The sequence below is a fragment of the Chlorocebus sabaeus genome, chromosome 29, assembly GCF_047675955.1.
Source record: "Chlorocebus sabaeus isolate Y175 chromosome 29, mChlSab1.0.hap1, whole genome shotgun sequence".
NCBI classification, from domain to species: domain Eukaryota; kingdom Metazoa; phylum Chordata; class Mammalia; order Primates; family Cercopithecidae; genus Chlorocebus; species Chlorocebus sabaeus.
Genome location: NC_132932.1, coordinates 11,837,565 through 11,856,534, shown reverse-complemented (window position 1 = coordinate 11,856,534; position 18,970 = coordinate 11,837,565). Strand labels below are relative to the sequence as shown.

The 18,970-nt window shown below is 37.5% G+C and overlaps 1 protein-coding gene across 6 annotated transcripts in view; it reads left to right on the top strand.

The window, feature by feature from the left end:
- Positions 1–18,970, top strand: part of MCTP2 (multiple C2 and transmembrane domain containing 2) — a 257,893-nt gene that overhangs the window by 220,326 nt on the left and 18,597 nt on the right. For all 6 annotated transcript variants that reach the window (XM_007990508.3, XM_007990506.3, XM_007990502.3 and 3 more), the window contains one exon: positions 14,587–14,696. In XM_007990508.3, coding sequence (XP_007988699.1) covers positions 14,587–14,696 — 110 coding nt within the window. The remainder of the gene's footprint in view (positions 1–14,586; positions 14,697–18,970) is intronic.

Below are 18,970 nucleotides of genomic sequence, written 5' to 3'. Positions count from 1 at the left end.
GGGATGGTAACATGTAGGAGGCTTGTGGAGAGAAAAGGGCAAAAGGGGAAACCTTGAGAGTAAGTATCCCGGGTAAATGCCCATTGAATAGAAATGTATTCAAAGACACTGGCTCTATGATACAAAGAGCCTTAAAATTAATTGAGTGGACCAGATGGTTTTGCCCATTTGAAGCAAATGGGGTGGATTACAAAGTAAATCTTATTTGTTGTGTTAAGAGGATCATTAATAGCAAAATAATAAAATCAACTATAATACTTTTAAAGCAAAAATGACCTTTTTCAGAAAAGGGGTTGCACAGATGCAAGTTTCTTCTTGATGTCTTCATGTTAGTGGTTTCTGAGTGATTAAATCATTGAATATTGTCAAAGGAAAGCTAAGTTAATAAGGTTTATAATGGGATATTTTACTAAAAAAACAGAAGTATTAATGAAATTATTTTAAACCTGTATGAGGTGATAACTACAAGTCTAGGCCTCCTGTTCTTCAGACTGGCCAGCTATCAGGTGGGGGTTCCCACAACCCCTTTCTTGGATTCAATGAATTTCTAGAATGACTCACAAAATTTAAGGAAATATTTACTTATATTTACTGATTATTACAAAGGACACAACTCAGGAACAGCCAGTTGGAAGAAATGCACAGGGCAATGGATGGGGGAATGGGTGTGAAACCTCCACACCCTCTCTGGGCACACCCTAGAAGCTTCATGTGTTCACCAACCCAGAAGCTTCCAGAATATGGTATTTTTGTTTCTATGGAGGCTTCATTACATGGCATAATTGGCTAAATCTTTGGGCATTGGCGTTCACATCAATCTCTGGCCCCCTCTTCCTTCCCTGCAGGCCAGAGCTGGGGAGGACTGAAAGTTCTAAACTTCTAATCACATGGTTGGTTCCCGTAGCCACCAGCTCCCCCATCATTAGAGGCTTTCCAAAAGTCACCTCATTAACAGAAATCCAGGTGTGGTTAAAAGGGGCTTGTTATGAGTAGCAAAAGATGCTCCTCTCACCTTTCTAGCTCGAGCTATCTTAGCAAGTGAGGACAAAACCAAATATTATAGCAAAGATGTTCATATCTCTCTTATCACTTAGGAAACTCCAGGAATTTTAGGAGCTTTGTGCCAGGAACCAGGGACAAAGAACAAACATACATTTCTTATTATATTACAACGTCACATTAGGCAAAATTCTAAATATTTATAAGCCAGGCCTGGATGAAAGGAAGATTTCTTCCTGTTTGGCCAAGCCTGTTTAAATGAACCACCAGTAGAAGAGGATGTCCTCTACGCTTTAGGAATAACTGTGACCATGTGTCTTTGGGCCATCTAATAAAGGAGAGTATCCAACAAGAAGATGAATGGAAACATGGTATTCAGTGACTGGCAAGCAACAAAATCAGGTCATAGTCAAGACCAGTGGTTGTCAAGGTCTAGTCTATCACTGATGCACTTCAAGAGCTACCTAAAGGTCTGAAGAGACAGCCCTTTGATCTGTGCTTTAAAACTATCTGGGCAAGGATGACTGAAGGAGTTGGAATGGCAGCATCCACAGGGATAAGCCTGGAAGCTGTTGCATTCATCTCAGCACGGCCCAACCCATACCAGTTGAGCCCACCTGTCCCACGTTGAGGGCACTGGCACTAGGGTTTTCCTCAGTCCCCCCAGGGAAAATTTATTCTTAACATGTTTTTATTATAGTATTTTAATAGCACTTTTTAATAGACAAGTATAACCATGGTGGTTTTGCTTTTCCAATTTTATATTTCTATGAAATCTTCTAGAGGAATAAATCTAAAATGATATTTTGACTTCTGTTTATGTCTCTCCTGCTTAACATAACCCTTCTATTGTTAGGAAAGATGGGCAAATTTTTCCATCCTTGTCCATCTCTTTTCATTCTTCCTTCTGTAAGGGATTAATAAACTAAAGGGATCTTCAACTTTCAGACTTTTTGAGTGCACATCCACATATGTATTACAGCACTTGGTTTCTTCTCTGTGTAGATCAGCTTCTACCACTGAGATGTGCTTGTCATAGACCAGGACATACAGTCACTGGGTGACTCCCCATCATAGTGAGCTGGAAGAAAGGTCTTATCCACTGAGCCCTTCTGGCTTCTGTTGTATGTTAGACATGACAGACCATGCTTCTGGGAACTGTAACACACTCAGTGAGAGATGAACTGTTTACAAATTATAAACACACAGCCATTTTGTTCAAAACCAGAAGAGGAGAGAAACTCCTTTCTACCCAAAGCATCCATCTTGAAGGTGACACTCTTTAATTGCTAGTGCTCCTTCCCACCAAATACCATCAAGGACGACTGTGGAAGATAAAAGCATGCCGGGGCCTGTTGGCACAACTTCCTTGGGAGATGAATGCTTTGCCATGTTCTGCCTGTCTCTCATGCACAGACCAGGACACTGTCTGGGGTCTGTCATTCTTTTATTGTCTGGAACAAGGATTATTGTAAAATGACATCACTGTAACCCCTTGTTCCTTAGCATTGTGAAAAGTTCGTGGTAGTAACTTGTATTAGAAACCAGATTAGACTTCACAGTTTTGCCTTTTCTTTTGTGGATTTTCAGTGGTAACATAGAACTTTCAGGTAACTAGGTTTTTGCCTTTTAGGAGATGAAATGTACAAGCTAAACTTTGAAGAGAGGAAATCCTCCTTTCTAATACCTGATGGCTCATGTAAGAAATTGCTTGTTACAAGTCTAGTTTTCTAGGGACTCCAGAACAAACAGATAATAGCTAAGTTCAGCCAACAGCAATCAGTTGACATTTCCTATTTGTATTAGATTCCATATGTGGAATCCTTCCATGTGGACCTTATTTGTACGGATGGATTACAATGAAAATTGCATTAATTTTCTACACAGTAAAGGTCAGTAATTGAAGCATGAACCAAGAAACTATTGTGTAAAATGCTGTATCCCATACTTAGGAAAGGTCATGCAAGACAATAATATCTTGTTTTCATTACAGAAGGTATAAATACTTGCACTAGAGTTTCTTTCTTTTTCCAGCCCAACAATCACTTACATAGAATATTTCAGCATTTTCTATTAACATCGGGAAGAAGGAATCATAAGGGCATGTAATAAAAGAAAAAAAGCCCTGCTTAATGCTATCAAAAAGAAACAGTGCTCTAAGGCTTGCATTGTGGGTTGGTTTGTTCATAACTAGGTTGTCAGAAATAGGACTTGAATGATCTGTCCTTTTAGGATCATCAATGAAGTCACAATTGCCTGACAGTGTTTATGAAAAACAATATGACCCTTTTATATCAGTTGTAGATGAAAAACAGATATGGACATTTTCCTTTAAGAAAATAAGAAACATCCATTTTTGTTGATTGATTGAGAAGCATATTATAATGGAAGGATGCAAATGAATATTGTATCTATATTCTATTTTCACAAATTAGTTTGTCATTAAAATTTAAGTACAGTTTAAACTATCAATTTCAGTGTTTAAAATGATTTTCCATCCTCTAAATTGATTAACCAGTCCCTTCCTCATTGCCCAGACAGGGCCTTCTTAGTGGGAGAAGCACATGGCATGTATCTAGAAGGAGTTCTCACTGTGAATTAACCTGTAGAGTCCTTTGGATGATGTGGTTAAGTCCACCGTGCCTCATTCCCTGTGTTTCCTTGTGCCAGAGAGAGAGAGGAGATGATCTATAACATCCTAACCAGAGAAAACTCTTGTTCATGGAGGTCTTCTTACAATCTAACAACAAGAGTAGTTTTGTCTGTAATTCATTTGTGCTTTTTTTTTTTTTTTTTTTTTTTTTTTTTTTTTGAGACAGAGTCTCGTTCTGTCGCCCAGGCAGGAGTGCAGTGGTGCCATTTCAGCTCAATGCAACCTCTGCCTCCCAAGTTCAACTGATTCTAGTGCCTCAGCCTCTGGAGTAGCTGGGACTACAGGCATGTGCCACCACACTGGGCTAAGTTTTGCATCAGAGATAGGGTTTTACCACGTTGGCCAGGCTGGTCTGAAACTCCTGGCCTCATGTGATCCGCCTACCATGGCCTCCCAAAGTTCTGGGATTACAAGCATGAGCCACCATGCCTGGCCTGTTTGTGCTTTCTTCAGAATGTCTAAAACATAGTAAATTGGTTAGATTAGTAATTTTTAAAACTATGACATAAGCAGTGATACTTACAATGATAAAGTGTTGTATTTTTAAGAAAATAAAAAGCCAGAGAGTATCTTTGAATGGTTAACAATAGTTGCACATGCATACACTCACCTTCAGGGATATACAATTTATATACAGGGCATATTGTAAAAGACCTGCTTATGGATGATTTTCAGGGGAATAAAGTGTATGGGCATTCTAATTTAAGTCCTTTTAATTTGATTTAATATGGTTTTTAGTGATGAAGTGACTTAATTGCTAACATTTTTATCATACTATCTTTCACACCTTTTATAGTGAAGTGGATTCCAGCCAATTCTTAATTATCAGTTTATGCGTGTTTTGGATGAGAGGGGGTTGCCTTCCCAATTTCCTGTAGTCCTTTGGCAAATCTACTTGCTCAGTTACTCTTTTTAAAAATCAAACTCTCTTTCTTAAAAACGTTTTGACTTCATAACCTTTAGAAGTCATCCAGAAATATTATCTGGCCTTTTTGAACATTATTCAGAGCATCCTTCTTATTATCAAGCTCACTAATATTCCTAGTACGAGTAGATCTTTCTGATTTCTAAGGATTATAGTATGTTATTCTCAAATATTATGAAATGTGATATGCTCGACTCAGTTGGATGAATTACCTATCCTTCTCTTAGCGAATGTGCAATTGTCTGACCAAATATCATCAGAGGCTCTGATTTTTTCGTAGTTTATATAGATTGAGTATCCCTATTATAAATACTTGAAATCCAAAATGCCCCCAAATTTGAAACTTTTTGAACTCTAATTATCAAAGGAAATGATCACTGGAACATTTTGGATTTCTGATTTTTAAATTAGGGATGATCAACCAGCATGATGCATATATTCCCAAATCCCAAAACAATCCAAAATCCAGAACACTTCCGGTTCCAAGCATTTTGGATAAAGGATACTAAACCTGTATTGCATCTAGATATTTATTTCCCATTACTTAGAATTGTCACATCATGAGAAGGTAGAAGACATTGGACACTGCATCCTGATTATCCACAAGTGATTGGTTTTCTGAAAATAGTAGCTATATCTTTTGTATTTAAAAATAAATCCAATTGAGACCATCCTGGTCAACATGGTGAAACCGCATCTCTACTAAAAATACAAAAATTGTCTGGGCATGGTGGCACACACTTATAGTCCCAGCTACTCAGGAGGCTGAGGCAGGAGAATTGCTCGAACCGAGAGGCGGAGGTTGCAGTGAGCTGAGATAGCGCCACTGCACTCCAGCCTGGTGACAGTGAGACTCCATCTCAAAATAAATAAATCCCTCATCCGTTTTACTGTGACTCACCCAATTATCCAATGAGTTTATGAGATAATTGATAGAAAGGGGGGAATACCACTTTTTTCTTCAAGGGAAAAATAATCACTGGAATAAAGTATTAAATAAAACAAGAATAATAAAACAAGGCCATTTCGAGTAAGAATTATTTAAGCAATTAGATTTATAAAAATATTAATATTTTAGAGTGTTCACAATTTGCAGACTGCTTTTATATGCAGTAGCTCATTCAGTACTCAAAACAAAATATTAAGTTTCATAGTATATTCTCTTGTCTACAAATGAACAAACCAAGGCTAAGAGAATTTCAGTAGCATATCAGATTTCTCAGCCAGGATAGTGGCAACACTCAAACCCATCTCTTCTGGTCTAAATCTTATTTTTGACCATGCTCCATTGTTGTGAAGGAAACCTGTCATTAATTTATTGGTCCATTTTTCTGCATTATTTTGCCAACATTTATTGACGTCTCTGTACCAGAGTCTCTATGAATACAAAAATTACAACCATAACCAAGGTGTTCATAGTAAATAACCCCAATGCCCTAAGATTACTGCCTTCATCAAGGTTTGTAATGTTGTTGTAAATGCTATGTTGGGAAAGAGAGGAGAAATGCTAGGTGAGGCAGGACTGCTAAAAGGAGGTGATGTTTGAGCTGAATCTTAAAGTAATAATAATTACTTAACTTGTTCCATTGCCGAATCACATAAATATATTATCTTATACCCACTCCTTTACTGTACCTGGGAGAAAACTAAAGGATTCACACAGCTAAACCAGCAACTGCCGCTCCTGGTATATTTATCTACAGTAGTTACAGTTATAGAAAACCATTAGCCCTGTTTACCTTGTGGTGGCATGGCGTTCTGTCACTTAGTGCAGAGTGACGTTTAATGAAATTAATCTTTCAAGGGTCTAGGCTCCAAATATTTTTTTTCCCTAATCTGTTGCCAATTTTTCAGTTGTATTTTATGACTGTCTTCCTATTGAGCTGATTGTTTATTCCTTTAACTTTTTCAACCCTATTATTTGATACTAGATGAGATCCGTGTTGCAGGCCACACACACACACAAAAGTGTTGGTAAATACCAGTACAGTGTGTAAGTGCTTTATGTAATGAACAGATAGAACAATATAAAACCACTTAGAAATGATATTGATTCAAAATCCAAATACTGTTTTATATTCATTTCCCAAAGCAAAAGAACTACTTGAGAAAGAAGTACACTCCAGAAAGAGTACAGATCTCCCCTCTCCATTTTAATAGCATGAGCTGTGGAGTTGACTGTGTGTGTGTGTGTGTGTGTGTGTGTGTGTGCGCGCGCACGCGCGTGCACACGCGAGTCCACGTCCGCGTCCGCGTCCCTGCATGCCCACAAAAATGCTTCATGGGAAGAAATTCTTAATGACAGTTCCTGGTGCATTGCTGGGATTCCCAAAGAATAATTTTTAATTTCATGTATCAGAAATATTGCTGCTTGTTCTTTGTTATGACAGATGCTAAGCTTTTTTTCATGCTAAATGCCACTCAATCTATTTCTAATGTTTATAATTTTCTAAGTTTTCAAATTATAGCCTTTTAATATTCAGTGGGATGAAACAGACCAAACATATTCTTGTTTAAAGTCTAAAGGTATATTTTTGCATCTTTAGTCTAGATGATTGAAATTACTGGGGGGATTTTGAGATAAAAATTTTTGCATTAATCTCTTCTGAGAATTCTGTTCATCCTGTGACAACTACTACTCAGTTTTTAAGCATGTCAAAAGGATTTTTTTCTGACATGGTCAATTTTCAGGACTCTGTCTCTAGTTTTGCTTGGGGAATTAATAGAGAAATGAGAAGTTTTCTAAATCAGAACATGTAGGAGAGATTTAAAGTAACACCCTGATTATATAATTAATTCTTAGTTGTAAATTCATTTTGATGGTGTTAATTCTCTGCCAGAGGCTCGAAGCTAGTTTATTGCACCTACAGTGCTATACTCATTGGAGACACAACGTCAATAAGGCTTTAAGGAAGGAAAGATTTGCCCTCTGATTTTTAAAATGTTTTTTCTTTTTTAAAAAAGAACAATTGTGTTACAACACAAACACATTATTTGTTCTCAGTTCAACTGCTTACAGAAGTTAGCAAAAATACTCAATCCTTTTAACGTTTTATAAATGAATAATGAAAAATGGTGGGCTTGTATTCGTCTTCATATGATGCATATTTTTAAGTTACCAAGTTAGTTTGTTATTTTTCTCACAATGAATGCCACTCTTTATTGTGTGTTAAAAAACAACAACAACAAGGAAACCTTATGAAATTTGAAAAAATCCATGCTTTCATCTCTTCATTATTTGGTGATGCAGACTTGCTCACAAAGTAGACCCCTAAAGCATGTGCATTTTACTTATGCACATTTTTTCACGTTTGTAATGAGAAGTGATACTCCTCTTTTTCAAACATAGGAATCTAAAACTATGTATTTAGCCATAATAATCTTGTTCATTTATTTAATCACACTAGTGGCCTTCACTATTTTTATTACACATTTCCCTCTGTAAATTGGAAGCCTTATATGTTAAAGGAAAACAGAAGCACATGTGACAGCAGTTCTGTCTTTCTGAATGAATCACTGTTACTCTTCCTAGGCAGTTTGGTAGCAACAGCAGATGTAATGTTGTGTTTGCTAAACTGTGTTATCACCACATTCCCTGGTTCAATCTGAAACGTGTAAATAAAGCCAGCATGATGCAGATGGAACTGCAGATGATCTTTCATACAACTCAGGGCAACATGAGTAGACTTGTCCTGGAAGATCATTTTCTTTGAAACTTAAATTAATCCCAGTATTCTTTAAACTAGACAAAAAGTTGCTCCTTCTTTTGTAGCTTTGCCTTCTTGAAGGGAAGTAACTTGTGTTTATGAAGCACCTGGAATATACTAGGTAATTTACATATGTGACAATATTTAATTTTCTCCACACTCCATTCAGAGTAATGACAATGATCTACATTTTCCAGATATTGAACTTGAAATTCAGAAAGGGTAAAGAATTTGCCATGATCACCAAGCTAGTAGATGACATGACAGGACCAGAGTTGAATCCCGTTCTCTGACTCCATGGTCTGCTGTATATAACATCATTTAACTTCCCTGGACTTCAGTTTCCTATACACAGAAATACTAATACTAAAGGCTATGTAATACATCCTGTGATATGTCCATTGGTATATTGCTAGATATAAAGAGAAAAGACCCATAAAATCAGTAGTATCTTATTTTAAAAGAGATAAATTTTGCACTACAGAGAGTGAAAAGAACATTTGCTATTAGGATGATTAAAATGATAGAGGTATAATGCAAATTGAGAGAACAAAGACAGTAGTCAGCATAGACCGGCATCCTTAGGAAGAGGATTCACAAAAGCCATCAAGCTTGAGTTGGGCCTTTCAGTCATTCTGCTATATTTATAAGGCCTAGAATCTTCTCTCAAACTGCAAGCATTTGCTTATTTCTTGGGTCGATGTAAATAATTGTTTAATACTACTATAAACCTGATAAACTATTTTTGTCTTGCATCCATTTATTTCTCCATCAAACAAGCACTGTAGCAGCACTGAGGATGGACCCACCACAATTGTTGGTGCTAAGAACACAGGATCAGATAAAACAGCCTGGTCTTATCTGTTGATCCCCCAGTTCCAGCAGGGTATAGCCAAAAAGAGGGTAATGGAAGATATTAATGAAGCATCCAAGCTACAAAAATATAATCTTCTTGTAGCATAGAAGCTACCATACCTGGATAAACACACATTGTCCAAAGGCCATTTTTAAAGCCTTTCAGAGAGCAAAAACTACATTTACTGCTAACCATAAAGATACCTGAACTCAGATGGAAATTTTCCCTCTCTCACATGAGTAGCAAATGCCTAGTTCAGGCATTTTAAGGAAGGGGTGGAAACACATGAAAAAACGTGTTTTTTTTGTTGTTGTTTTTCTTTCTCACTGTCTAGAAGATACTCTGGTTATAATTAGTTCGTTTCTTTACTAAAGAATTTAAGGGAAAGTAATTCAGGTTCACCACAGATCCCTGTTTTCCCAGAAAGTTTTCATTTACTAATTATCCTCATTTTTAAACTATTGTATTTAATATATCCACTATAACAAGGTGGGATGTGTTGCTTAGGCTTTCAATTTAAGCTTTCAGCTGTTTCTGTGGTCATTACTAGTAGCCCATGAGATGCATGCACTGTGACCAGAGTTCTCAAAGACTAACACCAGGTTAACTGTAACAACCAGGAATGACCCATCTCTATTTTCCTGTCTCTCTTCAGGGGCTGAGTGACTAACATCCAGCTTTAAAGGAAAGCTTTTGCATGGTCCATAATAAAACAAAGTGCTCTCACATGAGCTAATCCCTTCTTGCTTCTGGCAGTGGTAGAAAGCATGTGATGTCTACTGACCCATTAAGCTGTGGCCACTGCCACAGAGCCTGTAAGATTCAGGAAGCTTTCAAATTGCCTATTCAGAATGGTTAGTAAGGGAGATAAGAAATAGGGTAGGTGTATGTTAAATATTTGCATAATTTAAGCCTTCCTACCAAGAGAATAAAAAGTAGGCTGAACACTCTTATACTATTTTACTCACTGTAGTGAGTAAATGTGCACTTTTTTACTTTTTCAATATGTAAATAAAAACACAGATTACATATTTAATGAATAATCATGTAGAGATAGTACATTTCTCAAACAGTTGTAGATAAATGTTTACATTTCTTCTCTACCCTGGGGCCTTGACTTGATCATGTCACTGACATGTATAAACCTAAGTCACAAACCTGCCAAAGAAGCCTCAACAGCTACTTCAGGAGGAAGTATCTAAGAAAATCGTTTCTGAAAACATTATTTTAATGCATACAGCTAAAAATGTGTGTTGGTATCTCTGTCTGTGGAGCATGACTTTTCATTTAGATCAAATGACTATTTCTTCTGCATTAATTTATATCATTTTCCATTTCAAGATTTCATTGTACATATATGAAAAATGACCAGGTAGCTGTTAATCTTCCTGCTAAAGGATGCAAGCACAGTTTCAGAGAACTTTGTGAAATTATTTTCATTGTTTTACCTAATATATGAAAACAAAATAAACCTTTGCAAGTTAACTCTACAAATACTGTAATTTCTAATATCAGAAATGCCACTATAAATTTAAACATTTATTATCGAGAATTATTTAACTTTACCATGATAATATGAATGCAAATTTTGATGGAGCAAATATTGCAACTAATAAGATATTCCTCCAAAATGAAGAAATATGAGGCAGAAATGTACTTGGTGTTGGCTGTGATGCACTAATTATTCATTAATTGCATCAAGACAAGTGATAATTTTCCGCCACTTGCAAAGTTCTAGTGTCCATACTTATAATTTTTTTTATACACACAGTTGGGATATCAACAAGGTTGTGTGATAAAGATACAGCACATATAAAAATAAACATCAGCATGGCAGTATGTACTTTCTCTTTACCCATTATCATTTTAGGAAGGTTTGAACCTTTGAAGATACCTCAGTTAACTTAAATATTCTCCAAAATTGGACTCTTTTGTGGAAAAAAAAAATCTCCTCTAAATTATGGTCATAATCAGTTGGAAAGTTTTATTCAAAATTTTTTATGACTGAAGTACTAACTTCTGTTTTTGGAAGCTTTTTCTGAATGGAAGTGAATTTTTTTTTTAAGTGGCCAAAAATCACTTCATTTTTCTATGAAAGCAACATATAAAAGGTCAAATACTATGCATGATTCAGTTTTTAAATTCTGAAGTTATACTTTACGTTATTTTTATTATTATTTTATTAGGCGGAGTCTCACTCTGTGGCCCAGGCTGGAGTACAGTGCCACAATCTTGCCTCACCGCAACCTCTGCCTCCCAGGTTCAAGCGATTCTCCTGCCTCAGCCTCCCTAGTAACTGGGATTACAGGCATGTGCCACCACAACAGGCTAATGTTTTATATTTTTAGTAAAGATGGAGTTTTACCATGTTGGCCAGGCTGGTCTCGAACTCCCAACCTCAAGTGATCTGCCTGCCACGGCCTCCCATTGGAGTGCTGGGATTGCAGCTCCTGGCCTAGATTGTTTTATGGGAAGAATTCTTGTGATTTTTAATACAATAAATATACATTCTGACCATTAATGGAAAGAAATTTAGAAGGCATTTATTTTTCAGCATACATTTTGTTAAATGTTCTAACATATTGTCTTGAAAAAATGTTTGACAGGAAAAGTTCCTGTGAATGAATACAAAAATACAGTGCCTTTGAAAATATTTGGGATGAAGTATATACAGATTTCAATATTTTAAAAATAGATCGAGAATATTGTCCATGTACCACATTTTTGTTGTGAGTTTTCAAGGTACTTAAGTGCTCGTAGAAAGTGTTATTTTTTTTTAGACAGAGTCTTGCTCTGTCGCCAGACTGGAGTGCAGTGGTGCCATCTCGGCTCACTGCAACCTCTGACTCCCTGGTTTAAGCAATAATCCTGCCTCAGCTTTAACTGCAAGCATGCGCCACCACACCCAGCTAATTTTTGTATTTTTAGTAGAGACGGGGCTTTAGTAGAGAATGGTCTCCATCTCCTGACCTCATCATCTGCCCGCCTTGGCCTCCCAAAGTGCTGGGATTACAGGCGTGAGCCACTGTGGCCAGCCTCAGAAAGTATTATTCATTAAAATTATGGTCTACAGTGGAGTCAATTAAGGTGTCAATTTAATGACACCTCTGAAGGTGATTGATAACAATTTCATGAAATATTAGAAATAAAAAGATGCCACTAAAAAGTACGTTCTTTTGAAAAGTAATCCTGACGTGGGTAGACAGTTGTAGCTAGTAACTGACTAAAATATATGAATGTATATCACAAATAATCCTCCTTCTTGTGTCATTTTAAAATATCCAGATGATCAACAAATTTAATGCACAAAAGTCTATTTATTTGAAAATAATGTATTTATGAAATAAAAATGGAATAGTTTTGTAGGTCCACCAATATAATAAAACCAAGTTATCAGTTCATCCATATTTCAAAAATTAATTCTGTTTACTTCTACTCTTAAAAAACACGTCCAGATGATAAGTTATTCTGGTACTCAAGATATAGTAAGACTCTTTAGCCTAGTCTTTGGATATTTAATACTCCAAACATCAAATTCATTATAAAGTAACAGGACTCGTGAGCATCGTTATTTTGGCATACTAACTCATGCTTTCTTCACAACCAGAACCTCACTATTTGGGTGTTTCATAGGGGGAAAAAAAATTGAAATAGGAAGTTTTTATTAAATTGAGTGACGTGGAAACTTGAGTCATTTTCCAAGAAATTGTTTTGACCTAAACTGGATGCTGCCAAAAAGAGGAAGCCACTTTTGGCCTTTGGGTCAAACTCCCTCGTTCTTTCAAATGTTCCTTTATAAACATGAATACTTATGTGGCAGACAGAGCTGGGTTTTCACCATTGTGCCCATTAATAGATGTCAGTGGACTCATGAATTAGTACGCTCTGGCAGCATATCTAATTTTTGACACAAACTGCTTGAGGAATTAGAGTAAGGGAAAAAAATTCAAATTAGGATAAAAAAGTAAAAGTATCTTGAAAGTTTGATGTTGCAAAAGGAAGCAATGAACCTGGTTTTCCTTCTGCACAGAATGAATGGATAAAGGAGTAGTCTTGTTGGTAAGAATTTACTCAAACCATTGCAGTACCCTTTACTGGAGAGGGGGCGGCAGTGAGGCATTCTAGCCTGTGTTCTTCCTTTGACTGTTTCAGCCAAATAGTTTCATAAAGGCAGATGCAAGAAGGGAGATTTGTGCTTTTGAAGATTTGTGCCATATTAGTGCTTTTACCTGCAATCCCTATTGGCAGTGGGTTATCTTTCACTCCATCCATGGCTCCAATTTGATGGAACAAAGGATACAAGATGAAAATGATTTTATTTTTTCCTTTTGCAGCACAGATGGTATTATAAGGAATGTCCTCTTAAATTTAGAAGTGTTTGCTTCATAGTTTAGTGCAATTTTCACCCAACTAAAATTCTATGTGGGAAAAAAGTTTTGTAAGAGCTGTTTGAGGTTTTAGGTTTCATACAATAGGTGTAGTGGCTACAATGACCCAGAGAGACAGGAGTTGAGAGCTCGTTGACTACATCCGAATTACAGCAAAGTCCATAGGGGAGCTAGAACATAGCACCAGAATATTAAAAATAGTGTAAAAATACTACTCTTTAGGGAATCTTCTGACATTTGAGTGATTTCTAAGTAACCTGCATAACTGTTAGTTACCTGGCATGGTAAAACACATGTAAGGTTTTCTATAAACAAAGTAAGGATAATATTGTTAGAAAGCTGAATTCCATTTCACATGAAGCATTGGAGATTAAGGAAGATGAATGTATATGTGCTTCCGATGTCATGAGGAGATCACAATTGCTGATCATCCCAGAAGGGAATAATCTGGGTAGGCTGCCACCCCAGCAGTACACTGTAGGGTTACTTTGTAGCATGTCCATAGCGGCTTGCTTTGTTTCTGAAGTGGTTGCCAAAGGATGGATGAAATGTTATCAGGCTGGCAATATATTTAAAAAATGCTTAAAAATGCAGCAGAGTTTGACTAAGATGTTCCAGTACTAGGAATCATACGACCTCTGTCTCCAACATGCCAGGAACATCTCTGATAGGAGAGGAATATAGGGTGATCTTGCAGAAAACCTGTGGAGACAGAGAGGACGTCAGAGTTCGCCAGACTGATGGGATTGCAGAGTTCTGTGAGGGATGCAGCAGCCTCCACAGGGAAGTGAAGTGCTTGGTTCTGTGAGGCTTTTCTTCATCACCTCATGACAATGAGGTAGCAACTGAGGCTTGCACGTTAGGAGTGGTAGCATCTGAGTGAGTGAACAGATTTTTCTGGGGGTGGGAGAGTCCATATTTAAGTTGTAAAACAATGATTTATCTCTTGTAGTCACTCTATTGGTAAAAAGCTTGTTATTATAACATGGTATAATACTTTCTGTATCGGCATGTTAAAAAATGAAGTCACAGTTAAGTCTTGGTTTTATGTTTTCCAGGAATCGGAGAAAAAGGGGTTGATCGAAAGAATCTATATGGTACAGGATATTGTTTCAACTGTTCAAAACATCTTGGAGGAAATAGCTTCTTTTGGAGAAAGGATTAAAAAGTAAGTTCTAAATTTGTGTTGTGATGTTTGAAGTAGACCTGCTATCCACAGTGACAGTGGGGTTATGGCAGTGGGGTAGGAGAAAGGGAGGTCAGAAAATACAAACACGAACTAAAGCAACGCTCTTGGGTTAGCCTGTCTGACTTCAGTTGACTTCTTAACTTCACAGTTGGGTGGTACCTCACAACTGGGGTGACCATAAGGCCTAGTTTATTCCAGTCACCCCAGCATAAATATTAACAGGGTCCCTTTTCACTCAAAAATATATCAGTTTGGGTGATAACTTATAGATATTTAAAATGTTACCCTATTAAGAAATAAAAAGAGAAGCAAAGGTGCTAAAAAGGAGCCTTTTCTATCTGAACCACGGAACTTAGTAAATGCCTTGACTAACTTTCCTCTCAAATTCTCCAAAGAAAGATACATATCTAGTACCATCATAGATGGATAAATGTGAAGTTAGTTTACCACATATATGGATGTCTTAGGACAGGATACTACTCTCTGGCCTTTTTTAGAGAAAGTTGGCAATATTTTCAGCTTTGTGGGACATATGGTCTCTGTCCTGACTACTCAACTCTGTTGTTAAAGTGTAAAAGGAGTAACAGTTAATATGTACATGAATGGGTATGATATGCATTCCAATACAACTTTATTTATAAAAACAGGTAACATGCTGGATTTGATTCACAGTCTACCCACAGCTTGCCACCCCCATCTTAGGATGTGATAGCTAAACTGTCTAATGGAACTCCAGTTAAGAAAGACTGTAGATTCATATGTTTTGTTTTGTTTTATACATTATCAACTCTGCATTACTTAGTTTTCATTTGGCACCAATAAATGGAAGGTTTTTAATTTTTTTCCTTTGAATTATTAACTTACTTCCCCCTTTAATCTAGAATGGTGTCAACCATGTTCTTTCTAAGGATTAATTCTTACTTTGTTGGTCGTGTCTACTTGGATCATTCTAGTTTCTTTGAGTAAAGAATGTATTGTTTTGGGATTGCATGGGTAAACAGATTAAGAGTGGTGCTAAAAAACAAGTGAAAGTCTTATGCATTAAAATGCAAGGAATCCATAAATGATATTAACATCAGGAAATATAAGTAGTTAATATGCAACTTTATGTAAATACTAATGTTCTTAGTTGCATAGTCAATGAAATTGCCCTTGAATGCCCATTTATTATAAGCATAGTTAACATGTATGTTTAAAAAATAAGGTATAAACTACTTTTAAACAAAGTTGATGAATTTTTATTGAATTTACACAGTTATACCCATTATTAATATCTTAAGAAAAAACAACAGAAGTTTTGCTCACAGATATGATGCCTATATGCTTTATTCTTGTAGGTTTCATATCAATTGGCAAAAGATTCTTGCATTTACCCTCAAAATGTTTACTATAAACATATTTGGAAGTAAACATGAATAGTAAAATGAGGAGGGTATCATAATTCTTTATTCATTTCCTCACTCAACTATCAGTTTTTGAGTTTCAGACACTGACATGGTCTAAGAATGAGAAATACATCCATAATTACAATAGTGATAGCAACACCAACTGTTATCGCATGCCTGCCAGGCACTCTTCTAAGCCCTTTAAACAGACTAGCTCCTTTGAGGAGCTACTTAAAGGAGTAGGATTACATCATTCAAACAACTCTATAAAGTAAGGATTGTTAATATCCTCATTTTACAGATGAGGAAACTGAATCACAGAGCGATTAAATTTGTAGTCCAAGATCACACAACTAGTAGCTATGTAGCTTGGATTGGAACCTGTCCTCCTCATTACTACACTATAATGTCATTATCCTCAAGGAATCTCTATTTCAATGAGGGAGAAACAGAGTAATAGCCAATTAGAATTCAGTAGCATTAGTGGTAGGGAGCGGTAAGAGAGAATTCTGGGAGAGATCTGATCAGCCCAGGAAGAGATGTAGGAGAAAGACCACGGGCAATTCTGAAGCAGAAGAAACTTATCAGCATCTCTGAGAATAGGAAGAGATAGCTGGGCAAAGAATTGATGAATGAGGGATTCAGGAGTGGACAACCCTTGTGCAAACGCTCAAAGCTCAAGACTGTGTGGGAGATACAGGGAGATGTAAGGGATTTAGTGTGTCCATGCCATGGAGGTGTGGTTGGCAGTGCCTAGAGATGAGGCATGTCATGCAGGCCTTGAGGAGATGGAAAAAGTCAATGGAAGAAAGTTCAGTGAGGGACGTATTGGCAGCAAGGAGGATAAAAGGACACAGAGTGGGGTCAAGACCCGGGAAGGAAGATCATGTTGTTTGGTAAAACTGTCTCCATTCTCGAACATCTCTAAAAGACAAATGTGGCTGTTGTGCAGTTGATAATGTAAAAGGAAATGTGTCTGAGGAGAGAAGAGGGCAGAGTGATTTAAACAGGCTCCCAAGCCTCCAGTGCTTTGAGGGGCAGCTGTGCCCAGCACAGCTGTGGTGGCCATGTCTGAGATGTGTCTTCAACCCATGAACAGAGTACTGTTCTGCCCAGCTGCAACACAGGAAGGCTTCTAAGGCTCAAATCCTATTAATTCTTGGCCATTCATTATTACAGTGACCTTAAAGTCCCTGCTGGGCATTCAAGTGGGATGTCATGTGTAACCCTGTTGGAATTCCATTGTAACTCAGTGCTTAAGAACCAGGAAAACTTTTATTCAACTCTTGGCAACTGGCAAAAATATAGAAATACATAAAACTCTCAAAGCAAGACTTCCCTGATACTGATGAGGGGGGACCCCAATGGTGTTGCATTTATGTGGAATGAACTGTATTCCTTTTTTCCTACTCTTCTCTAGTCACCTTCCCTAATATTACACAAATTTTAAATGAATATATGTATGAAGCCAAAATATTTTACTCAACATGTAGCATTTGGCTGGGCACGGTGGCTCACATCTGTAATTCCAGCACTTTGGAAGGCTGAAGTGGGCAGATCACCTGAGGTCAGGAGTTCGAGACCAGCCTGGTCAACATGGTGAAACCGCCATCTCTACTAAAAATACAAAAATTAGATGGGCATGGTGGCACATGCCTATAATCTCAGCAACTCGGGAGGCTGAGGCAGGAGAATCACTTGAACCTGGGAGGCGGAGGTTGCAGTGAGCCAAGATGGCACCACCACACTACAGCCTGGGCAACAGAGTGGGACTCTGTCTCAAAAAACAAATAAAAAAAACAAAAACCATGCAACATTTATGCTAGACAGTAGGCAGAGCAGTGCAGGAGAGTGAAGCGTATCATATGTTCTATCATTATGGAGTGAGGGCTCTAACCCTTGCGTCCTTGAGTGGCTAGGGAAATCTCCACAGAGGAGATACTGAGATTAAGGTAGACCTAAAATAGGCAAGTTATTCCTACAAATGTTCCAGGGTAAAACTTACAAGCCACCTTCGTAAGAAGTACAACTGCCCTGGGTAGGAATGATGTGAAAAGTACTAAGCAGAAGATGGGCAAGCAGGTTAAGTGGTTGCAATCCTGAGGTTAAGTGGGGTTGGAATCCAGATTTGATTCCAGTTAAGTAGTTGGAATCCAGGTTAAACAGGGCTGGAATCCTGATGGGGCCATGGGGAATGAGAGACGGATGCGTTTTGTGTTTAATTCAAGAGTGACATATCAAAAGGGACAAAGAGTGAAGACAAAGATCAAGGAGGGGGCCAGGTGTGAGGAAAGCAATCACAGGCTAGTGTAGAACCATGCATATGCAAAGGAAAGCCTTTAGTAGAAGACAGGACAAAATAAGAACCTACAGCAGAATATGACCAGTAGTTTTCATTTCCGTGGGAAGAAGAGTCAGAGGACCTCATTTGTCTAAGCCCTGGAAACAAGGAAATAATCTCATTGACACAAGGTCAGTGCAGTGGGGCAGCCAGTTGGGGGACGACCCAGAGAATATACCTGCACCCACATTCTGGGATGTGGTCACAATCACAATAAGACACTTTGTAAAACAACATTTTCAACAAAATCAACATGCCTGTAATCCCAGCAACTTGGGAGGCTGAGGATTTAGAAAACGTAGAAAACGATGTTCTTCCATATTAGTGAGCCCATGTGTGAATGAATGAAGAGGATTCCTTGAGTTTTTTCATTAATTGAGAAGTTAAAGTCATTTGTTTCATAAGGGCCCAAGTCAGGGATTACCTCTGAGGATTTGGGGAGCTCTCAAGTCAGGAAAACTGGAGAAATCTATGAAAATGTTGTTTTACAAAGTGTCTTATCTTGAGATGGGAAAACTTTGATTTAC